Source organism: Ciconia boyciana, chromosome 3 (genome assembly GCF_034638445.1).
Source record: "Ciconia boyciana chromosome 3, ASM3463844v1, whole genome shotgun sequence".
NCBI classification, from domain to species: Eukaryota; Metazoa; Chordata; class Aves; order Ciconiiformes; family Ciconiidae; genus Ciconia; species Ciconia boyciana.
Window position 1 is genome coordinate 56,008,684 of NC_132936.1, and position 22,966 is coordinate 56,031,649.

At 40.2% G+C, this 22,966-nt stretch overlaps 1 protein-coding gene across 1 annotated transcript in view; it reads right to left on the reverse strand.

The window, feature by feature from the left end:
• Positions 1-3,457: 3,457 nt before the first annotated feature.
• Positions 3,458-22,966, reverse strand: part of ROS1 (ROS proto-oncogene 1, receptor tyrosine kinase) — a 76,411-nt gene continuing 56,902 nt past the window's right edge. The window contains exons 40-44 of the mRNA XM_072857892.1: positions 21,814-21,911; positions 20,976-21,179; positions 19,711-19,845; positions 13,665-13,828; positions 3,458-3,603 (exon numbers count right to left, since the gene is read on the reverse strand). Of these exons, the coding sequence (XP_072713993.1) occupies positions 3,458-3,603; positions 13,665-13,828; positions 19,711-19,845; positions 20,976-21,179; positions 21,814-21,911 (747 nt within the window). The remainder of the gene's footprint in view (positions 3,604-13,664; positions 13,829-19,710; positions 19,846-20,975; positions 21,180-21,813; positions 21,912-22,966) is intronic.

Sequence of the window (22,966 nt, forward strand, 5' to 3'; positions counted from 1 at the left end):
TGGTATCACATCCTGAAGCATGCTCATCATCGTTGCGCCATGATCTCGTCAAGTGTCTGTGCTGGCACCAAGGAACAAGGAAGAGCCTGAGAGAGTAACCCAGAGACTCACGTAGGGTATCCCCTGATCAGCGCCTGGGGGCACACGTCTCCTCTTCCTGGGCAGGTTAGAGACTGTACTGGGGTGGAGTAATGTCAAAAAAAAAAATATGTCAGCGTAGCTTAACATATTTAACCTGATTTACAGCAGGTGAAGATTGGGTCCATCTGCTTTATACTAGCCTGAGAATTTGGAATTGCTAAGAGGAACCCCTATGCATTTATGATTCAGACTTCAGACATCACTTTCTGGTTCCTCCAACACCTGCAGAGGGAATCTTCCCAGGACAGGTTTCTCCTCTTATTAAGGTGACTTCCTCTGGCTTACAAGAGAATCCAGAAAGAATTCCTCTTACTACATAGATATCACACCCTAGACTCAGTCTCACTGTACACCTTAAATGAAGAAGGTAAAAATGCACGTTATTGCCTCTACGCTTGAGGATGAGTCTCTCAGCAGTAGGTCACACAAGTGTGGTCACAGCTACTTCACTTGTACCCTTATCTCACATTTAACCTTTCTGATATGTGAGGATTCTTTTCTCCCCTAAACACATATTTCCTTTAAATGACATTATCACCCTTAAACCCATTTACACTTATTTAAAAACCTATAGCCTTGAAAGTCAAGACACTTGAACTCAAGGCTTTCTTGACTCTTTCCCTTGATCTGCCACAGGAGGAGGTACCAACTATCAGAGACAAACACAGGCCAGGTAGTCCCTATTTCCCTGCCCAAGAGAGAATGTGCTAAAAAGGTCTCATTCTCGTCACCTCTTATAGGTGTGTCTCCCCTACTGTCTCCAAAAGTAGCTATGAAAACTGTCATCAGGGGCTGGCTGCTTGAAGGCGAGAGGTGTCCTCCTGATAGTGAATAAGAGTTGATGAGTAAAACATGAATTGTCATGAAGAGTTTGAATGAAAAGAGGAAGCATCACTTCAATGAGATAGAGAAGGTGAAATGATGAAGGTGCGTAAAGAGAAGGGTGATACAGAAACATGAGGGATTAAGAAACTCTTTGCAAGTAGCGTCATGAGTGGATGCAAGTGAGGTAATTTTGCATACATCAAATTCAGCTTTATTCAGTGGAATAGTTGCATTTGCATACTTACTTTTCTAAGGCAGGGAAATGAGAGAGGGAGAATGGAGTGATGGGTAGGGCCATGCTCAGAGCTGACATTGTATCACTGAGCGTGCCTCAGATCACTGCACTTATGGGGATGGTTAGGTATTGTGTCTTTCACTGAATTCAGCAAGTTATAGATCAGGATCCTTAGATTTGGATTGAGGGATTTGTTTTTTATCCAGTCTAATATGTTTTTCATACTATTAGGTGCAAAACGCATATATCATTTGTCAATATCCTGAGCTTTCATTTATTGGCAATGCATTAAACTTGACACTTTCTTCCTCATCATGCTGTTAAAACTAGCATCCTCCATTAAAACTAGTCTTGTCTTTGCAACACTTACAAAATGTGGACAAACCAAGACTTACCTTCCCCTCTGTTCTTTCTGTGCCGCTTTGGGTATTTGTGATTACTTCAAGACCTCAAGGGCATTATTTCTGACTGCTGTCTGTCACTGACGCTAACCTTGCCCACTAACCCAGTTTACCCATGTTGGATAGGCTCTTGCATGATTCTTTTCCAACTCAGACCTACACGAAACTGAATTGACTTGGGTTATCACATCACAGACGCGGTCATGAGGCCTGTGAAAGGTGTTGCCTAGACAAAATTTTTGCAGGATTGAAGGCTTCTTCTGCTAAAGAAAAAGTTATCATATGAAGTCCTGTTGATTTTCAAAACCTTTGTTTGTGGCTTGCTGATTGAGCAGTCCTCTTGAGTTAAGTGGAATTACGTATGCATGTGAAGTCATCCAGGTGTGGTAACTACACAACTGGGATCTTCCTGGTTTCTGGCTAGCACATGCTACTGGTTAGTAAACGTTACTCACGTTTAAGTTATTGAAATGGAAGGAATGGCTGTACAATCAATCAAGCAGCACTTGAAGAGGAAGGAAACTTTATACAGTATTTATTTATTTATCTGTCACTAATGGCCTAGTGAGCATAGCGAAGTGCTGCAATTGTTGTTATTAGCAAATCTGGCTTTTACACTAATTTGTAGATGAAGAAAAAAATATTTATATAATTATAGACTGCTTCAATGGGCTTTGTCAGGGGCTTTGAAGAATCCTAATTCAAAAGCTCTCAATTTCTATTTCTTTTGAGTAAAACGGTCAAAAATCCAACTTTCTTGTTCATCTGTGTTGGATCTCCAATTAAGAAACTTTTGAAGCTTGATTTCAGTGGAGTTGCATCTTATGTATAAGATCTTATGTATAAGATGCAACTTATATGTATACATTCAAAATGTATACATGCAAAAAATGTATACATTCTGACATCAGATAGTGCCTTTACTACTCTTCAGTGTCCCCCATTATCAAATATTTGCATAAAATCAGAGCATGTTTCTAGCTTCCTGACAGATGTCAGTGAATAGCTGTGCACATTTTGCAAACTACTGTTCGTGATGAAATGTTCCAGAAAGTTTATTGCGGTATCTTACTCAGTAATGATTTATATATCATTTTATTATATACTTTGACTTGATCTCCAAACACATCAAGGAAAAATATCTCACTTCAGTCAGTCTGATAAAAAATAAGCAAGGATGATGAACATTAAAAAGGGAAAGGAAATGTAAGAAAACAGGACTGTTTAGATTCACAGATCAATTGCTGTGCAACTTCACATTCAAGATGATTGCAAGCTTTTGTTTAAATTAAATAGTGAAATAGACCATCCCCAGCAGTGGACAACACAGTCACCCTTCTTCAATTGCTTTCTGATTTGGAGTTCATAAAAATACAACAAGAATTCATGTTAGTTTTTCAATTTGTAAAATCTTGTTTGTGCACAGTGAAGCTAGATTTCAACTGTTTTTTCTTTTCATGAGCAAGTTGGTCCCTTCTTTGAACAGCATACCAGTAGTCCCTTTTTGGAAGGACTGCCTGTGTCTGAGGCATATGTGATTGAGTAAATTTAATCAACACCACAATAAAATCACTTGCTGTCTGATTACATGTTCTACTCCCTTAAACTATCTCTTGTGAAACACCCAAACCATAACATGTAGAAAATCAAAAGATATGTAATTGTTGTCTTATTCTGCTACACATCATTCAGTACCTTATGATATTTTCTGGAAGTTTTAGTGTTTTAGAGAGTTGCTGTTTTTTTTAAGACATCTCTGTAAGTATGATGATGTGCAGAATATTTTCCTTGGCTTATATCTTCTTTGGTAGAGCTTTTTCTCTTCTTTCCCTCTTTCTTTCAGAGGGAACGAGACTTAACTAAGTTCAGCAGAATTGATGTTTCCTTGATCTTGGTTGCCTTCTTTGACTAATACCAAATAATTTAAACCCTCTTGATTCCTTGTTTCCATTAGCATTGCTGAAAGAATACTGTCCGAATCTGCACATGGAACATCACTATCTGCATTAAAAAAAAAAAAAGACAAAAGCCCAGTGATATACATGTAGTATTAGAAAGCAAACAAAATCAGACAGCTGTTGGAGAAAGTTGGTCTACTGACCGCATGAAGAGTGACTGATGATTCAAATTTATTTTCTGCTATTGCCTGTGTGGATTATAGATTTAAGCAAATCCCTTCGGGAAGGTTGGTCATCACCATTCATACCTCCACAGGCAGCAATACAGTTATGAATACATGACTTGCTTCTTTTGGTAGTGAAGGTAGCCCGCATAAAGCCAAAGTGATTTTAATCTGTACCTTTGCATAACCCTGCTAATAATACTGCTAAAGAGTCCTATAACATAGGCAGTTTTCTACCTACTAAATCATTTTATACTGTCTCTCTAGGGACTTGTAATATTCTGTCTTTCTAGAGTCTTGAACTTGGCAATCCAGTGTGTTTTTCCCATTTCTAAAAACTTCAACTTTTTTCCTTAATTTGATGCTGTTCACATATACAGAGTTGCCTGAAATCTATTGCAGGTGATATATCTTTTAAAAAATGTAAAAAAATATTAACTAAAGGCTCAAGTTATAATTGTTGCTATTTTTTGCATTTATTTTTGTAACATGTGCCTTCTTTTATTACACTACCTCCTTATTTTACTTCACAACTGGAAAATTAAGCACGTGACATTCAGGGTTATCTGTTCAAAAGAATCACAAGCATTGTGCTGTTGCACGAGGCAACATACAATTTATTATGTCACTATAATCACACACCCCCCCAAGCTATAAGTCAGAAGTCTGTTCCGCATGCTGGAGTCCATTAGGAAAGATTATCAGGAAAAGTCTGAAGGAGAATTTTTCATTTCAGAAACCCGTTAGCAAGATGGGGATTGGGACATAGAGCAAACTGTGGTCACATACCACAGTGACTGACAGCTACGAAAAATCATTTGATACTTTGTCAGTTCAGGACTATTATGGCAATATTTAGTAATCCAATCCCAACTAAGCCTTTACGAACCAGTACAGCTCTTCTTTGTATTTGGTTTTTGTTTAATAAAGCTTTTAATGGGAACCCTCAGGGGCAAGTTGCTTTGGAAAAGGCACGCCGGCAAATGCTGAGGGCATGTTTGCAGCAAACTCTTAAGAGAGAAACCTTAAAATAAGGACACAAGTAAAACTGGGTATTTACAGACCAGACATATGCCGGCTGACCTGCCTAAGTATAGAACACTAGAGGAGCATTCAGATTTGTTTCCTGTATAAGTATCTGGAACTGATGAGGTGATGTTTACACAAATGTGAGTATGAGGTCACTGAGATATTTTTACCAGATATATAGATACATTACTAATTCTTTCCCCAACAGGTCTGAAGAACTACAGAATATATAAAATATTATAATCCTTTTTCAGCCTATGCCCCACTGCATTTCTCATTACAGAGAAAAAGAGCTAAAAAAATCAAACACCTTGCCTTGGTTTTACTTTTTGAGCTTTGGGGACAAAATAAGCAAGAAAGACTATTTTTGCAGAATATTCTTACCCTATCCAAAGACAGAGGAAGAATAAAATGTTGTTGTCCTTTCTCCTATGACTTGACACATATAAACTACATTGCCACTTTCACAATGAGATTTTTGACTGCAAGTGCCCTTTCCTTCACTGTTGTGTCATCTCTTAGCATAGTGTTCGGCACCTATGAAAGCTTAGCACCATTCTGCTGTACAAGCCAAAAAATTTATGCAAAGATGTCAAGTTACATAGTACAATGCTTGCTTCTCATGTAAGTCAGCAAAGCAAGCAAATAATTTTTGCTCACTTAGTATATGATGGATGGAGACAGAAGATACTTAAAATAAGCAATTGAGGAAAAAAATCATTATATGTTGTGAAATTCCCCAGAAAAGAGAGAACTAGAAGCACCACCAACACCCTGGGAAGCCATAAGCCAATGCAGAGAATTCTGAATAATCTTTGGAAGCCCCTTCCAAATAACATTAAGAATTTGAAGGAAGATAGAGAGAAGCTGGAGTGGGGAGGCAGGTCAATATATTCATGAGATATCATTCTTTTCTTTTCAGTTTTAACATTGCTAAAATTAGTTGATTGATGTATAGTCATGCTGGGTTATACGTGAGTAAATGCAGGATAAACCATGTGATGTGATCCCCTCAGATTTCACAAGCAAAGCCTGGCTGAGCCAACAAAATGCCCCAAGAGGAGCCGTCCAAGGAACACCTTCATGGAATCTGAAGTCGTGCTGGGGAGTCAACTCCAAACGCTTAAATCCTGAGGGGTTGTCTACACAGTGGACTGCTGCATAGTGTAGAGTTACCCACATTCGCTTTAAACAACCTACCTCAGGGCATGAGGCAGGCTAGCTCTGGCAGTCCAGAGCTTTGTACAGGCTGAGAAGTACTCTGCTGAGAAGCAGGTTTCCACTGAGCTCTGTGCTGTCTCAGGTAGACTACTTCCAATAACTAAAATGGCATGTTCAAAGCTCAGCACTGTACTTGAATAGATACCTGTCTCAGGTCCTAAATGCATGTAGCTTTGACCTTGCTGGGCACTTTTCCTAGTAGTGGTGTGCTTAAAGCACAACGCCTGAGCCAAACTGCAGGTAAATTAATTACAATGCATCTCTCCAGGGGCAGGCAGAAGCTTACTCTACAGAGCCCCGCATTAATTGACACAAGAAACTGTGATCGCCTGACTCATACTAATGAGGGATGGAGTTTGCTTGCTTAGCCTCCTCTGAGGAGGCCAGTCCTAACCTGATAAAATCTGTGCTTCCCCCTTCCAATCTCAGCATCTCAGTTGGCTGCTTCCTGCCGCAGGGCAGCTGCAGGGCCGAGCTGGGTCACGTACCCTGTCTCACGATCTCAGAGTGTCTTTCCTTGCCTGCTCCATAGGCTGTGTGGGCTCACAACATGTTTTGAAGTCCTGCCTGGAAGGGTGCAAATTTTTATGATGTCTTGATAAGCGGATGGTTTTTTGGGTGTTTAAGTTCAGAAGGTGACAACATATAAGAAGAAAAAAAGTCAGTAGAAAAGCTGGTTGGCAGAGACTGAACAAACTGATCTAGAGATACCGATCTTCTATTACATCTATTTCAAGGCCAGATCCTCAGCTAGCGCAAATTAACAAAGCTCCATAGAAACCAGTGGGATGCCACTGATTTACACCAGCTAAGTAGCCAGCCTGAGACGTTACTAATTCTGGGTAACACAATCCCATATGATGCTTAGCACCTTCAATATGGTAAGGTATTTAGAAGTGCAGCCACGTTTACTTTTTCCCACTAATATCCTCTTGCTTTTCTCATACATACTCTGCCCTTTGTCCCTGCCACACAATGTACGTGGTAGTAAACAAGAGACTGGCTGACTAACTGGCATGGCTGAAAGACGTACCCCACAGTGAACACATTCAAAAGAAGCGCTTGATGACATATCTTTGTTAAGGGTAAAAAGGTGGCTACTGAACCCTGACTTCTCCACTTCAGCTGCGTTGGCTAGCTCACGGAGATAGTTCCTGTGTAGGGAGTATTTTCCTGATACCTGCTGGCCACCTGGAGCTGGAGGTGCTGTGTTTCAGTTTCTGCACATTGCCATTAAGAATATAAATAGAACAAATATATATCCGTTTTAATACTCCACTCTGTATTATATATCAGTGGAGATATATCTGTATTTCCTGTCTAATGAAGCATATGATCTTGCATGGTTTGAGGGTGACTCACCAAGCTTTGCTATTCTGTCAGACACTAAAGGTGCTAAAAGTGAGAATTTTGCTCATCCTGCATTTCCACTGCACTAAACTGCTTGAAGCATTGACTTTCTTCTTATTTTAATAGATTTTTCAGAGATCTGTGGACTGAAACCTCTGTGTGCAAGAAGCTGTCTTGGGAAATACAGATATAAACCTGTTTATTATCTTGTTTATTATAATTTATAATATAAGAGCACCAAAAAAGGTCAGTTCCACATTTGCTGCAATACAATAAGGCTATATAAATAGGAAAGCACCCCCCTTCTCCATGTCACAAAGCAGGATTCATTTTAATAAGTTTTAATCACCCAGATCTTATGTGTCCAGTTTAAGCTCCTTGCCTAGGCTGCCTTACCAGTCAATGGAGAGAGAAAGGAGGAATGAGTCCCTTTGTGGACTCACATCCTTACCTTTACACAATAACATCCCCTGAACATGTCTACAACTCTCTGGTGACTGTCAAACAGCCTAGACAGCCAGCGTAAATGCAGTGCCTAAGTTTTAGTTGCTTATGTCTATACACCCATACTACTCAAAAGTCAGTTCTTATATCTGATTTTTTTTCCTCAGTCCAAGGCAAAATATTAGCATGACTTTCCTTGCAGTATCATATGGTTTATGTGCACTCTCTGGATTCAAATGGCATTTGTCTAGGGGACAAATAAGAAACGATCACACCACCGAGTCCCCCTTTTCCTGCAGCGTTGTAACCACTCACTGTTTTGGAAGAAGCCTTTTCTCTGACCTCTGCTGGCTTTGGGTCAGCCACTCACTAAGCTAAGTGGGGAAGAGGATTACTGAATTTCAGAAAAATACAAAGGAGTCTAGATACAAGGTTTTAAAAATGTCTCTTATCAACACATCTGCTTTAGAGAAGCTTCCGTTTGTCCAAGTGATTACTTTAAGTTCAGAGAGGTGTGCAGAATAGTTTTTAAAAGGCAGCTGGTTTTAGGAAAATAAACTGATGACTCTTACACAGGGAACAGCAAACCAGTACTATTCAGCCAGCAAAGAGGGCAGACATATAATTAATGGTGAAATCACTGATTCCAGATTTTAATATCAAACCCCTTCAATACAAAGTTTTGCACTGAGATTAAAAAAAAAAAAAAAAAAGAGGTGACATTTTTAGCAAGTACCTTAATGGCTGAAAAAAGTAAATACACTGAGTCAGTGGCTTTGGAAAGAAAAGCGAAAAAAGGAAACATTACAAAATTCTAACTGTTTTATCTTCCCACATTTTTCAAGCAACATCTCCAGCTTAGGGATTTAAAAATGATGGTTTTGAGGCCAAATGTGTTTCCTTTTAGTCTTTAGTCTTTTGCCCTGGATTTCCTCGGGCTCCCTCCAACTGCCCTGCATCTCCTCTCACCAGAGGAGACCCTTCAAGCTGTAAGAGTGTGGTGCTGTGACACAGCTTCTGAGCAATTAGACATTTTTTCCTTATAGGTCCAAAAGGGATTGTGGGGAGCAGCACTGATAAGAATAGTCCTCCTGGGTCATAAAGGCAAGGAGCCGCTCCAGCTGCTTAATGCCCAGTTGTCTGATGTCGGCAAAGACGTTTGCCAAAACAAACAGGTGTTTCCATCCGTAAAGGGGCACGCTTGGGACCTGAAAAAATATAGTGCTGTCTTGTATGTACAAATGTAAAAAGTTATGTCTGAAAATAGATGGACTGGTTATTTTTACAGCAATGCAGAGCCATCCCGTTAGCACACTGATTCATGACATTTCATCTGCACTTCTTGAATCTGGGGGAAGAACAGCCTATCTTTCAGCAGTGAATGGGGACTCTGGTGACGGGACCTCTGCTCAGTCAATTCCCATTGGATTCAAAACCCACTGGTGTCTCAGTCCTCCAGCGAGATAGTGCTTCCCTCACTCAAAAAAATGTTGTTAATGCTACTTAATGCCCACAGTCAATGTCCTGAGAAAGCCTGTAAGAGCAAGAAGGAAAAACTCTAAACTGGTAGACCCGTTCCTGGTCCTTAGTTTGCTTCCCTCCCTTCTGATGCAGCAGTGCCAGGAGCTGCTGGTATTGCTTAGGCATATTTATTGCCACTTAATGCCTCCTTTAGAAGGGTAACTCTTGCAATAACAAAGCCAGTGTCCCTTTTACCATCTCCATGCTATCCTGTTAGCGTGCTGTCCAGACCACTAACATACTGCCTGTATTAGTTCACCTGCACTTGCAATCTCTGTGTCATACTGCACCGGCATTAATGTTGTTGAGAAAATCTAACGTTTTCCAGCTCTCCCACCTATGAAATAGCACCGACAGCATGTATGGACCTGCTAAAGGTGTAGCTACCTACAAGTAGGTAAGGCTCAACAGAATTTGGAAGATGTATGATTCCATGTAGGGCTAAGTATCATAGTTATTTTGAGGTCTCTCGTTTCACTTTGCTTGACATTTGGCTCTTTCTTTTGGAACCAAGTCTCCCGGTGAGAGCAAGCATTTCTTGGCGGTAGGTTCATGACAGGAGTTTCATTACACACAAAGGCCAATGACCGCGTAACATTTTTGGAAAATGTTGTCCAGGACAATCCATCATGGAACAGTCTTTTGGATTATTTGTTTTGGCTATCATCTTTCTAATACTACTACAAACACAAGAATTACTTCACTTAGTCCCAGCTAAAAATGAATGCAAATTTTAAACATCGCTTACTTATTATACAGTGTTTTACAAATCACAGACTGAGACGTATTCCATGCCCCAAACTGCTTACGACAGGGTCATAATGGAACACACATTTTAGTCTGGAAGCTCGACTAGAACCCAAATTACTGGTTCTTGCCAAAATCAATCGCACTTCTGGAGCCCACGTTTCACTGAACTCTACTGCACGAGATTCACATCGCAGCCAGAAGAACTGTTGAATTCATTTAAGGCTGGAGAGCTCCAGAAAACTGACATGCATGTGTCCCTGATCAGATAACCTAGCAACATTAAGACATCACCAGGAGTCTAGGCCTTCAGTCAAGTACGCAGCATAACATTTTAACAGGCTTATAAAGACTGTACTTGGGGAAAGAGGCAGATAACCTACAGGCAAACTATGAATATATGGGAAAATAAGTACATGCATTATAGAGACATGTAAAGAGCTTATCAAATGTTTAGTCTTTTAAAATACACGTAAATGAAAGGATGATACACAGATGAATAAAATTCAAGCTATACTGTTTCCTGGTGGGCATTCCCTATATGAAAATCACCAAATGAGCCTGAGAAGAAGTTAAGGAGGAGTTTTGAGAACTGAAGCATGAAAACATTGAATGGAAGCATGAAAACAGTTGCTTTGTCTTCCCATCCCAATGCAGATCCAGCAGTGAGTCTGTGGCAACAGCAGCTGGACAGAGCCTATGGAAAGGGAAGAATGGGGGGAAGCCACAACAGGGAACAGGGCGTCTGGTGGGGAAAAGGGTAAGGCTCAGGGATGGAGTGTGCCAAGCAAAACAGGCTGGCTCTGAGAGCTATTGCCAAAGCTCTGCCTGCATTGAATTGCCCTGCTTACCACAGTGGGCCAGCCTTTACCAACTAGGTTATTATAAACAGGCTTAATGGAGTCTGATTTAAAAAGTGACCACCGCCAACAGACTCCCTGAATATAACATACGTTAAGGAGTACCACTATTATTAAGACTATCCTAAATGTCCATTATACAACCACGTTTTCTAAAGTAAACTGTTTTTTCAAATTTTAACTATTCAAACTGAAACTTTTAATGGAAGCCTCAATCCATATTTTCCTTTTCAATAACCTGGACATTTCTAAGAATGCTACTTTTGTCCCTGGCAAACAAATAAAGCAATGGCTTTTTTCTCTGTCTCCTCTGCTGTGTGGCAGAACCTGAAATTTCGGCAAAATAATGTTTTTTACATTAAGAATATGTCCTTGTCATCCCAGTGAAAGTAATGATTTGCCTAGATTGAGCAAGTTAACAGCAGGGGAAAGATCATGCTTAGCTGGCACATGCTAAGCAGAGACTTGCACTGAAACTAAAATCCTTGCATGTTACATCTGTGCCAGGCCTGCTCCACCAAGAGAACGACAACCTATATTCCAGCCTCTTTCCCCAACTCCAAGCAGCAGAAGGGCAGGCTCGTATTTAAAAGTTTCAACCCTGCTAAAGATTTTAACAGATATTGATGTAATGCCACAAGAATTTCTTAACTCCCTTAGTTTTCATGTTTCTGTTGCCTGTGGAGCTAGGGAACGCAGAGCAAAGATGTCTAAGCTAGGAAATCACACTAGCTCAGGAGTAGTGCAAGCAGTCAAACCAGTACAGCCCTGTGTGCAGTGGATGTTGTGTTCCTGTAACCATCTAAAATTAAACATGTAGTCTGAGATGTTGTATCCAAGTCAAATATGGCAAGTCACCTAGATTCCAGACATCATCAGTGGAGAGAAAGGCAAAAGGTGACCCCTTTCATGCTATGATACATGCCTAAAACATAGGAGTTGTCACTCTGTGGAGATGTCTGTTTCTGCTCCTGACTACAGAGATATCTAGAAGAGCATCTTAGATGAGAGTCCTAGCTTCTAGACAGCTGCCTTTAGGTGAGATAAAGTCCATCCAAAATGTAAGGCCTATTAGCTGGGGCATAGTGCCTAATTAATTGGCTGTACTCCTTTCCTGAGTTAATGCCAGGCTTAGATTTGTGCCAGATTAAGTGTCTCTTTCCTGAACTCCACTATTCAGAGCAAAGATGCCGTTAAAGAAACTAGGAAATTAAACTACATGCAAATACACAAAGCTTTTCATTATAGCATAAGGGTGCAAAATCAGCTGTTAAAAAAGCATGAAATGATAGGTTATCAGTGCTGGCTTACTTTGGTCACATCATGTCTCGATAAAGTCTTTACTCTTGTAATGACATATAAACATGTCATGCACAGACTGGATCTGACGTAGAGAGAAACCACTATGGGGATAAACTGACATTTGTAAAGCTACATCAGATGATAAAGATTAGCAAAATATCACAGAGACTATCATTAACTGAGCATTGGACACTGCCAGTGAATTGAATATAGGTAGAATCCTGTAGAAAAATGACTACATAGTTGTGTAACTGAGTACTGTGTCATTCCTGGAATGGATCAAGAAGTTTTTAGGAAATCACAAAATATTGATGTATCAAACTGTTTATGAAGCAGGGTGAGTTCCTAGTTCAACAACATTTTGTGAAGGAAAAAAAAAAACAAAAACAAACCAAAACTTTAAAATATTTTAGAAACAACTAGGTTTTGCTTTTTTAGAATGGAAAGTAATTCTTTTAACAGGAAATATTTTTCATTGGAAAACCGTAGAACGCAAACAGGTTAAATTTAAAAAAAAAAAAAAAAACAGCCTATGAAATAAAAGTGAAATATTTCAACCGATAAAAACCTTATTTTTGCAAATTTTCAGATCACATTATTTACTAAGACTTCACTTTTTCTCAAGATTTAACCAGTCAGGAATTACTGCAGGATGTGAAAAGCTTCTTTTTCTTTTCCTGACTGAATATCCTTTCAGTCAGGATATTCATTTCCATGTTTAGATGATTTGAATCACAGTTGCACAGACAACTTAAAATTTAGCATCGACTATTTTTTTTTTTAATTCCTGTCTTCACAACCTTAATAAAGTTAAATAATATAATTGGGCTTTGTTGTGTCCCATGTCTTAAGTATATCTTCCCTAGCATGACTTTGTTTTATTCATTCACAGCGTGCAGAGTACAGGCATGATGTGACTCCTGGCTGGAGCTATCACAGTTTGGGCTAGGATAAAGGCTGCCTTACTTACTTAGGTACCTAATTTATGCCTCACTTTCAGGCAACTACTGAATCAGTACTCCTAAAGTAACTGCCTAACTGCCATGTTTAGTTGATGGAGAGGGAGTAGATGCCTTTGAAAGTGGAACAGATTTCCACCCGGAAGCCTTTTAAAGCTCTCCTGGCTGTACAAGGAACTTAAGCATTTACTTTAGCAGAAGTAATGAAGTATCATGAAGTATCAAAAATTTAGATGCAAGCTGGATGTCTCTGTGAAGCAGGCTCAGTTGCAACCTCATAGGGGACTTTTTGCTTGGTAATTTTATATGTGCTCTACCTAATGCATCATACCTAATGGCACCTAATGAATCTTTACAAATTCATTATGTGAGAAGTAAATCTTTGCTGTTCCCATTTTATAGGCAGAGAATCTGAGGCAGTGACAAATGCAATGAAAAGAATTGCTGAATCTCACTTTGTTCATGGGGAAGAGGCCATGGGAACAGCAGGTGCTGGCCCAGACTCACCTTCAAAAGCTTGGTTGATGACTCCAGTTGCTGCCTCTTTGTCTTCAAGGTAGTGGATGAAGGACAGTGGAGAGTGTCTTATCTCTTGTAGTTTGTCCTGAATGTAAGAGAAAGTAGGTCTGTTGTGAGGTTCTTGGGCCCAGCATCTTGTCATTAAATCACATCTGGGAAAAAAAATGTTAAAATGCAAACATTAAAGATAATAGAATCATTCACCTCAACACTTACCATTAAATCATCTGAGAAGCAAGTTTGGCCTAGATTTTCAACTTCCAAAAACTTTATATGTGGTACAAAGATTATTATCAGCTGCTGAGGGAAGGAAAAGCAGATTAAAGATCAGTTGTCAGGAATACTCAATATGAATGCTTTTAATTTTTCAAAGATGGATATTCTTGAGATTTGGACCAGCTATTGCATTAAAAAAAAAAAAAGACACATTTGCCATTAATATCTGCTCTCACCGGTATTTTCTCACTGCTGTCACCGGTATTTTCTAAGAAAGCAGACAAGGAAGTAATTCTCTCACAGAAAAAAAGGATGTCTAAAATCAGAAATGAACCTGAAGCTATTGGTTTATTTAATCCTCCTTCAACTCACGCCACCTCAAATTTAGGGGAAGTTCAAGGCAAACCCTCCAGCACAGAGAGGGTTAATTTAGACTTCTGCCCCCAGACCAAAACAAATAGGAGTAAGTTTTCCCATCAAAGGCAAGAATGGCATGAGTTTCCTCCGGGTGCAGGGATCCTAGCCCACCTTGCACAACACTATCTGTACCATTCAGTGGAAAACTGCCCCTCCTGTTTGTCTAAAGGATAGGGCTGATTTATATTGCTTACTTGAGGTGAGTCCAGGCTACACAAAACCAAATCCTACAAAAGCCAGGGGGAGCCAGGCTGAAAACCAAAACGCCGCCAGCACCTGGATATGCTAAGTGTTGGGAGCGGAGGGGGGTCTTAGGGTCTCAAAACCAGAGAGCAGCATTTGAGCAGCCAGCAAAAGGCCGGCTCAGGAAGCTGCTACTGGAATGTGGAGTATTCACCTCTAAGCCCTAAGTTCAAATCCGCCCCTGACAAACAGCCTCCCAGACCTGCTGCTATGCAATACCAGGCGTTACTGAGTTATGTGAAAAGAATTGGGTTGCTCAGATCCTTGCTTATCCATCTTAAAAAAAGGAGGCTGCTGTCCTTCACCACAATTGGGTATTTTACAAAACTCTTGGTGATAGGTGGGAGAAATCTCTTGACTTCTGATTTTTCAATGGTATCTTTCATTAAAATATTTGGATTTGGTGAGAAACATGAGTAGAAAAATCGTTTCAGAACCACTTTTCATCGGCCCATATTCTGTGGTTGTGGAGCTGGACAGAGTGATTCTGCTTTCTCAAAAGGATCCAAAGAAACCTTGAAAATCCATTGTAAGAATCCAGAAAGTGGTAGCGACTTCCTAACACACTGAATCACTTAATTTCCTCACTTACTTTCAGGTGTACTGGTTAATGATGACACTGGAAATATAGGTGGAAAAGTACTGAATAGGACTCAAAAAAGGGGTGAAATAACTCTGGTTTTCCTTCTGCTGCCAGCAAAGTGTCTGTCATGTTGAATTCAAATGCCAACTTTGGATGCTGGAAACCAAACAATCTGCTTTCTGGTCATGCTGGTTGGTAGGATATCCAAGAAAAAAACATGAGTTCAGGTGCTGTGCTCCACCAGGTTAGCACTTGGGCTCTCATGAGCAGAGCCTTGTGCAAGGTGTAGCAATGAAGTAGAAGAGCTTCCTGGGTACACTGCTCCTCTAACGGAAAGGGAGAAACAGACAGCCATAGGCCAACAGAGGGAGAAAGAAACAGGAAATTATACGTAAGTCAGAGTCATAGAATGGTTTGGGTTGGAAAGGACCTTCAAAGATCATCTAGTCCAACCCCTCTGCCATGGGCAGGGACATATTTCACTACATCAGGTTACTCAAAGCCCCATCCAACCTGACTTTGAACACTTCAGGGATGGGGCATCTACAACTTCTCTGGGCAACCTGTTCCAGTGTCTCACCACCCTCATCGTAAAAAATTTCTTCCTTATATACAATCTAAATATAACCTCTTTTCATTTATGAAACAAGAACATGACAAATGTGGATTTTGAATATATTTTTATTCCTAAGACCAAGCACTGTCTTTCTAAATAGCTAATTTTTTATTGGACAATTGGTTTTATAAAGCCAATCAGTTTTGTTATTGAGTGGGGATATTCATTGCTATTGAGTGGGGATATTCATTGCTGCCAAAATGTTCAGAACTGGAATATTCTCATTTTAATTATATTCCATATTCTTATTTCCTAAATCAAATTACTTGCTGGTTGGCTTAAAATATTAATACCAGATAGAACTGATATTGTTCACAAAGTATTTAATTCAGATAGGCTTTAGGTTTCTAATGACAAAAACTTTCATGCTGTCTCAGAATATATCTGCAAATTTTGCATGGACAGCTATTTGTGGCATGATATTTAGCTTTCAAGGCATGTTGTGACATCCAAACTTTTAAGTCACATGGCATAAACTTTCACTAGCCCAGAAATGCATCAGCATGAGACCAGTCAAGAAGGTGAAAGCCAGGTTAATATGCCAGATGTACATGAATGACAGCTTGAGCACATTCCTATATTTTCTTGGGAGCCACACACGGGCTAGCAAATAGTGCATTGCTCCCGTATAAGGAAGGGACTCAGAGGATTCCTCTACTTCATGAGGAAAGTCTTTCAGGAAGAAATTAAAAATAACAGATCCAAACACAACATCAGTTAAAGGTTTATGTTAGGTTTAAGAACTAGCCTGTAGACCTAGATGTACACCTACACTTCACAACTGTGTTTTATCTGAGTGGGACAACTGGTAACCATATGTCCAACAGAGCTGTGTACATGGGACAAATAAGAATTTGAGAGCCTGGAAAACTAAAGAACTAATATTCATTATCTAATATTGGAGGCTGAAAGTGAACAATTCCTGAAATGTGCTTTAGTGCACAGAAGCTACAGAACATTACCAATTCTCTCTCACATGAGATGGAAAATACAATTGATATGAGGATTTTCTTAGAAAAGGAGAAAATTTGTTGGGATGAAGAAGAGCCCCTACTTTCATCTGATGCATTCTGAGCAAGCCCTTTTCTCCACCCTCCAAATCCCTCTGGGGGGGCACTCCCAGAACAAAATAGCAAAAGCTCTTAATTACCAAACTAAAGCTTCTTCATCAAACTCAGTTGTGTAACTTTGCATTGGAGTGCGCATTTGGTGAAACCGCAGCTTCAAGGCAGCAAGTGGCACCACACTTGTACAAATTCTCCTGACTGGAATCCACAGGCTTTCAGGATCTATGTTAAATTAGCTCAGTTCAGTCCAAACTTTGGCATGCAGTCCAAAGGTGGCTGTGCCTGATGTGGATCTCGAACTGCAAAAGTAGTGCCATTCATACATCTAATTCATATTTCAATAAATGTGGCTCATTTATAGATCCCCAAACCCCTTTTCCAATTCATTACCAAGCTTCATCTATCCACACTTCTTTGGGGGAAAGCAGATGATTACTCCCTGGAGTAACATCTTGTGGAGGCAAGGGGGAGAATTTCTCCCCCCTGCCAAAAAAACCCAATCCCACTTCCTTAGTGCTTTTACACCCCAAGGTTTCTGTGTCAGCCCTACTTGCCCTTGCAGTGTAAGCCTACCACAGATTCCTAAACACTTCTCAGCTGAAGTAGTTTGGCCTTTGAACTCTCTTCCTATCAGTGATGGTTTGTTTTGTTAAATGACAATGAGCAAGCCAAAGTGCGGAGGAGACAATTACTGACTGCTGATGTCCTGATGCAGGTTCAAAACCACAAGAAGGGAAGCAGGAATGTCAAGAATCCCAGCATGCCATTAATGACCTAGCAAAGTATCAAAAAGCTATTTACGCTACTGACAGAAGCTGCATGCAGGTGCTGAGTGTTCACCAAATGAGATAAAAGATGGTACAAGAGTCTAAGAACCCATTCAGCCCCATGGCTTTCAAAAACTAAGTTACTGCTATTAGGCCCTTGTCCTACAAGTTACAACAGGCAGACCAGAGTTTAAGCCCTACCTGCTGTGCTGAATTTAAGATCTGGGACCTTAAAAATTACTTCAAGCAAAGTCTTGATTCTTCTGAAGATCTGGTCACTCATTTTAAAGGCAACTTATGAGCCTTTGTCTGAGCTTGAATATCAAAGTAGTACGTAGATATACATTACCTCCTATGCTTTTTTATTCACAGGACAGCTGTTAGGAATTTTTTGAGGAAATATTTTCCAGCAGAAGATATTGAAACTGAGATTGCTTTGGGCTCTCATTTGTTCTGTGACTTCCAGTTTTTGCTCTGATCTTAAAACAAAATTCTAATCTCTTCAGTTCTTCAGTTCCTCCAAGTGCTAAAGCTTACTTTTTTTTTTATTGCTAATATGGTATTTCAGCTATACCTACATAATGATAAATAATCACCCTCTCTGGAACTCAGAGCATGGTAATTGATGTGAGACCTATCACAGAGATCTGGGCTTGCCAATCACAGAATTATTCTCAAGTCATTTCCTCATCCCCAGGAGTAAGAACTGTGCACTTTAAGTAGCCTCTTCTTCCATTTGTAGGACCAGCTGTCAAGTGCATTGCTGTGACTGCTAATGCAGAGTGGGTGATACAGGAATTGAGACATGAAATTAGACAATACTGAGTGATCATTGGGCTCAGGTTCAACTTCCTCCATTATACACCTCTGGCCAGTATGGGTTTCATCTACTATATGTATTCATTGTATTCTTTTACTTGCAAGAATTTTGCAATTAAACCTGAATTTTGTGCTCAAGAGGAAATTGGGAATTGAAAGCTTTTTTTATCCAGCTCAACTAAAGACCAAACAGAAGTGCAGACTTCCCTTTTCCTGTACTGCTTCAGCTTTTCTTATTGGCTTTTGTAGGAGTAATATCTGCAAAGAAAGCATGGTTTATTTTCCACATCTGTTTTAATATTAGCCTAATTCCTGCAGCTACCAATAAGAAAGCCAGCTATACCTGCTATCACAGTGTCGTGGTTTAGCCCCAGCCGGCAACTAAGCACCACACAGCCACTCGCTCACTCCCCCCTGGTGGGATGGGGGAGAGAATCAGAAGAGTGAAAGTGAGAAAATTCGTGGGTTGAGATAAAGACAGTTTAATAGGGAAAGCAAAAGCCATGCACACAAGCAAAGCAAAGCAAGGAATTCATTCACTGCTTCCCATGGGCAGGCAGGTGTTCAGCCATCTCCAGGAAAGCAGGGCTCCATCACACATAATGGTTACTTGGGAAGACAAACGCCATCACTCTGAATGTCCCCCCCTTCCTTCTTCTTCCCCAGCTTTATATACTGAGCATGACACCATGTGGTATGGAATAGCCCTTTGGTCAGTTTGGATCAACTATCCTGGCTGTGTCCCCTCCTAACTTCTTCTGCACCTGGCAGAGCACGGGAAGCTGAAAAGTATTTGACTAGTGCAGCAACAACTAAAACATCTCTGTATTATCAATGTTGTTTTCAGCACAAATCCAAAACATAGCCCCATACCAGCCACTATAAAGAAAATTAACTCTATCTCAGCTGAAACCAGGACACACAGGCACATGGTGTACAGGGACTAGTAAATTCTTTCTTAAAGCCATCTTAACTTTTAACCAATACCATCAGGCACTCTCAGCCTGTTAGCACATTACTACCAGATTCATGCCCAAGACTGACTTTATATTATCTCTGAAATCCTGTTTAAAAGACCAATATCCACCTTTCAACTTCAACACTTAAGTTCATACTCACAGGCTGCACTACTGGATGATTAGTAGCGGGTTGGCAGCTACAAGTGCTAGCTGTTTTATCTGAAAAGAAACATGGAGGATGTTGAACTCTGCATGGGCATAAGTAGTATTCAAAATGATGACCACCTGGCAATAAGGCTCTTGCTTCTTATAAATATTATCAACAATATTTAAATAAATTAACTTACAGGTCATCAGGACAATTGTTTGGAGATTCCAGTCTTCCTCCTGATTGTACATGGTGTAAAACTTCTGTATTGGAGAAACCTGGATATGGCTGTTGACCCAAAGTTAATGTTTCCCACACTAAGACTCCAAAAGCCCTAAGAAACACCAACAAAAAAAAATTAATTACCATAGTGATCATAAACAATCTCCCTACCAACAATTAAAATGTCTCTAACCTATGAGTAAGACTCAGTTACAAAAATTAGGAGTAAGAAGTTTTAATTTTTTTGTGAAACAATTCATACATCCTTAAGCCAGCCTCTGGAATAGCTAAAATAAATGTGTAGAGCTGACCCACTTTCCCAGACTCACTGAGACACAGCTTAGAAGACATTGAGTGCCCACAGCTTCCCTGGGCACCACTCTCTGGCTGAGCATGTCCTCACTTAAACAAGTGTTTAGAAATCTCTAGAGGTGTCATTGGAAATGGAGAGAGAGAAGTTCTCCTAAGCACCACTCACAAAGCAATCAGCACCCCATTTGGCTTGGCACAGAGACTAAATGACTTGCTTAGATAAATGTAAGAGTGGCAGTCAAATGGATGGGCTGCAGGGGCTGAGGACTTGGATGATTGGTGGGCTGTAGCCCACCATGAGTACCCATGCCTGCTGAAATCTAAACTTGTGTGAATCTCAGATTTAATGGATCTGGTTTGGTTCAGTTTTTTCCATGTCTCCTGACAGTGGGTCTCTGCTTTTTCACCATAAAAACTCAAACCCACTCAAATACACACTTTAAGTAAATCTCCACAGCAAAGTACTATGACCTTCCCCGATGATGCTGAGAAATTCAGCTTCAAAATAAAGAAGTCACCAGAAGAGGGTGAAACAGTAAGGGGAAAGTATTTGGATGTAGGAAAGAAATACCAATTAATCTAAAGAAAAACAAAATGGAACAGGATGCAGGCAGCCAATTCACTGCCCAATCAAGCAAAAACCACATTGTGGACCTAGTATAAAATTGTTTGATTGAGTGACACTAGTTCTTTCCAGCCAGAATCCAAAGCTAGAGCTCAAAGCATTAAGAAATATATCCATGCAGGTACTGTCATGGTCCCAAACTTTTCATTTGCTCATGAAAATATTGCTAGGAAGAAATCTGCCTTAGCCTGAAAATTATTAGAGATGGCAATAGACAACCTTATCATTGCTCTTGTAAAACAATATTTTCTTGCTGTGGGATTTAGTATGGTTATTCCCACAGCTGTGTGGCTCCTATAACTCACCAGACATCAGAGCGATTTGTAAAGACACCATCAACGAGGCTTTCAGGAGCCATCCATCTGACAGGGAGTAGGCCTTCTCCTCTTTTCCTGTAATAATCATTTTTATAGATATCTCTGGCAAGTCCAAAATCACCAATCTTTACTACCCGGGAGGAGCTCTCATATTCCTTCTCTGACACAAGGCAGTTGCGAGCAGCCAGATCCCTGATTTGTAAGGCAGAAACAAGAGGATGGAGTTAGCATTGCAGAATAACCCAGGTCAGAAGCAACCTCTGGAGGTCATCTGGTTCAACCCCCTCTTCAGAGCAGTGTCAACCTCGAGGTTGGATCAAGTGGCTTAGGGCCTCATCCAGTTAAGTTTTGCATATCTTCAAGACTGGAGATGACACAGCCCCTCTAGACAACCTGTTCCAGTGATTGATCCTGCACATTGTGAACAAAATTATCTGATTTCCCTTGCTGTATCTTGTGCCTATTGCTTCTCATCTTTTCCCTGTGCACCTCTGAGAAAAGTCTGGGTCCTCTATAGCTACCCATGAGGCAGATGAAGACAGTAAATGGATCTCCCCACTTGCCCTTCTCTTTGTTGCACGGGATATGGTTCTTGCCTAGGGTGCAATGAGTCCTGGATTCAGATCTTAGAGTAGCCCACCATTTTGTGAGAGAACACAAATCACAAGGTGATTTTTAGCAGAAAAGCATAACGTTAAATTTTACTCCAGTGCTCTCACCTTCCCTGTTACCTTGTGACATCATTCTAGGCATTTTTTCCCAGCTAAGATAATTAGTCCCAATATTGTGGGTAAACCTTGGAAGACTAAGGAAATAAGTTCTATACCTGTGTATAAAATGCATTTTCTCTAAATAGACACAGCCTTTGCAAATATCCAAACATATGTCCAAGAGGTCAGTCACTGTCAGTAAGGGACTCTGGAGCTACAAGAAACAGAAACAGAAGTTAGCCATGTCTTCCAGCTTTACAAACTCAGAATGACAACCTCCCTATGCCAAGATGGTATTGTTTCCTCATTTGAAATGTATAGAATTTTTCCAAAACATGCAAAGCACAAGTGCAAAATCTCTGTATGTCAATACAGCAAATGCTAATTACTGGCAGGGTAAACTGCCATATCACTGCACTGCAAGGCAGGTGAACACATACTGTTCTTTGATTTGGGGCTAAGAATATCCTAGGACCTTCAGAATTGTTTCTTCACTACAGTGGAAGAAATGGGACCCTGAAAATTTCCTCCCACTATCAGATCAGGTTTGCTTGCTGCTGTATTAATCAGTATAATATATTATTCTAGTAGAATACATGTATATACATTTCAGTAGAATTCAGTACTGACTGTGGATTTGATCTGGTCATGTAAATGAACTAGACAATAGCTAGTTCAATTGCTAAGACAATTGCTAGAACAATTCAGTGTCGAGTCCTTTTGACCTACAATCCTACCATGCATATTCTTAATCTGCTTTCTAACTATGGAAAAAATTTACTTAACTAAAGACGTTTATCTCTATTCTTTTCTCCTCTTTCCTTCCAAAGAATTAGAGGATACAGGCACAGGGACCGTATCTTCTTATATGCCTGGACTTATATGCCTAGCACATTAAGGATACTGCTACTATTCAAAGACAACACCCTCCTCCCCATGAGGCCTAATAGACTGGATACATGACCGTCATTATTTATGATCACTTTTCAAAGGACTGTTCATGGTATTCATAGAGAGAAACTCAGCAGACACCTCATGACTGAAAACACAATTTTGGTCAGTGGTCTAATGACATTCAATCTTCTTCACAGCAACTCTGAATGCAAGGTCAGCACTCAACATTGAGGTCCCAGGGCATTAGGGAAAAGCCAGGTCAGACCTTGCAAGTACAGAAACAGCTGGACATCAGCATGGCCTTTGAGAAAGGGAAAAACTGAGAAACTGTGGGCAGTTACAGGTTAAAAATACGAGTCGCATGGTCTTTACCCT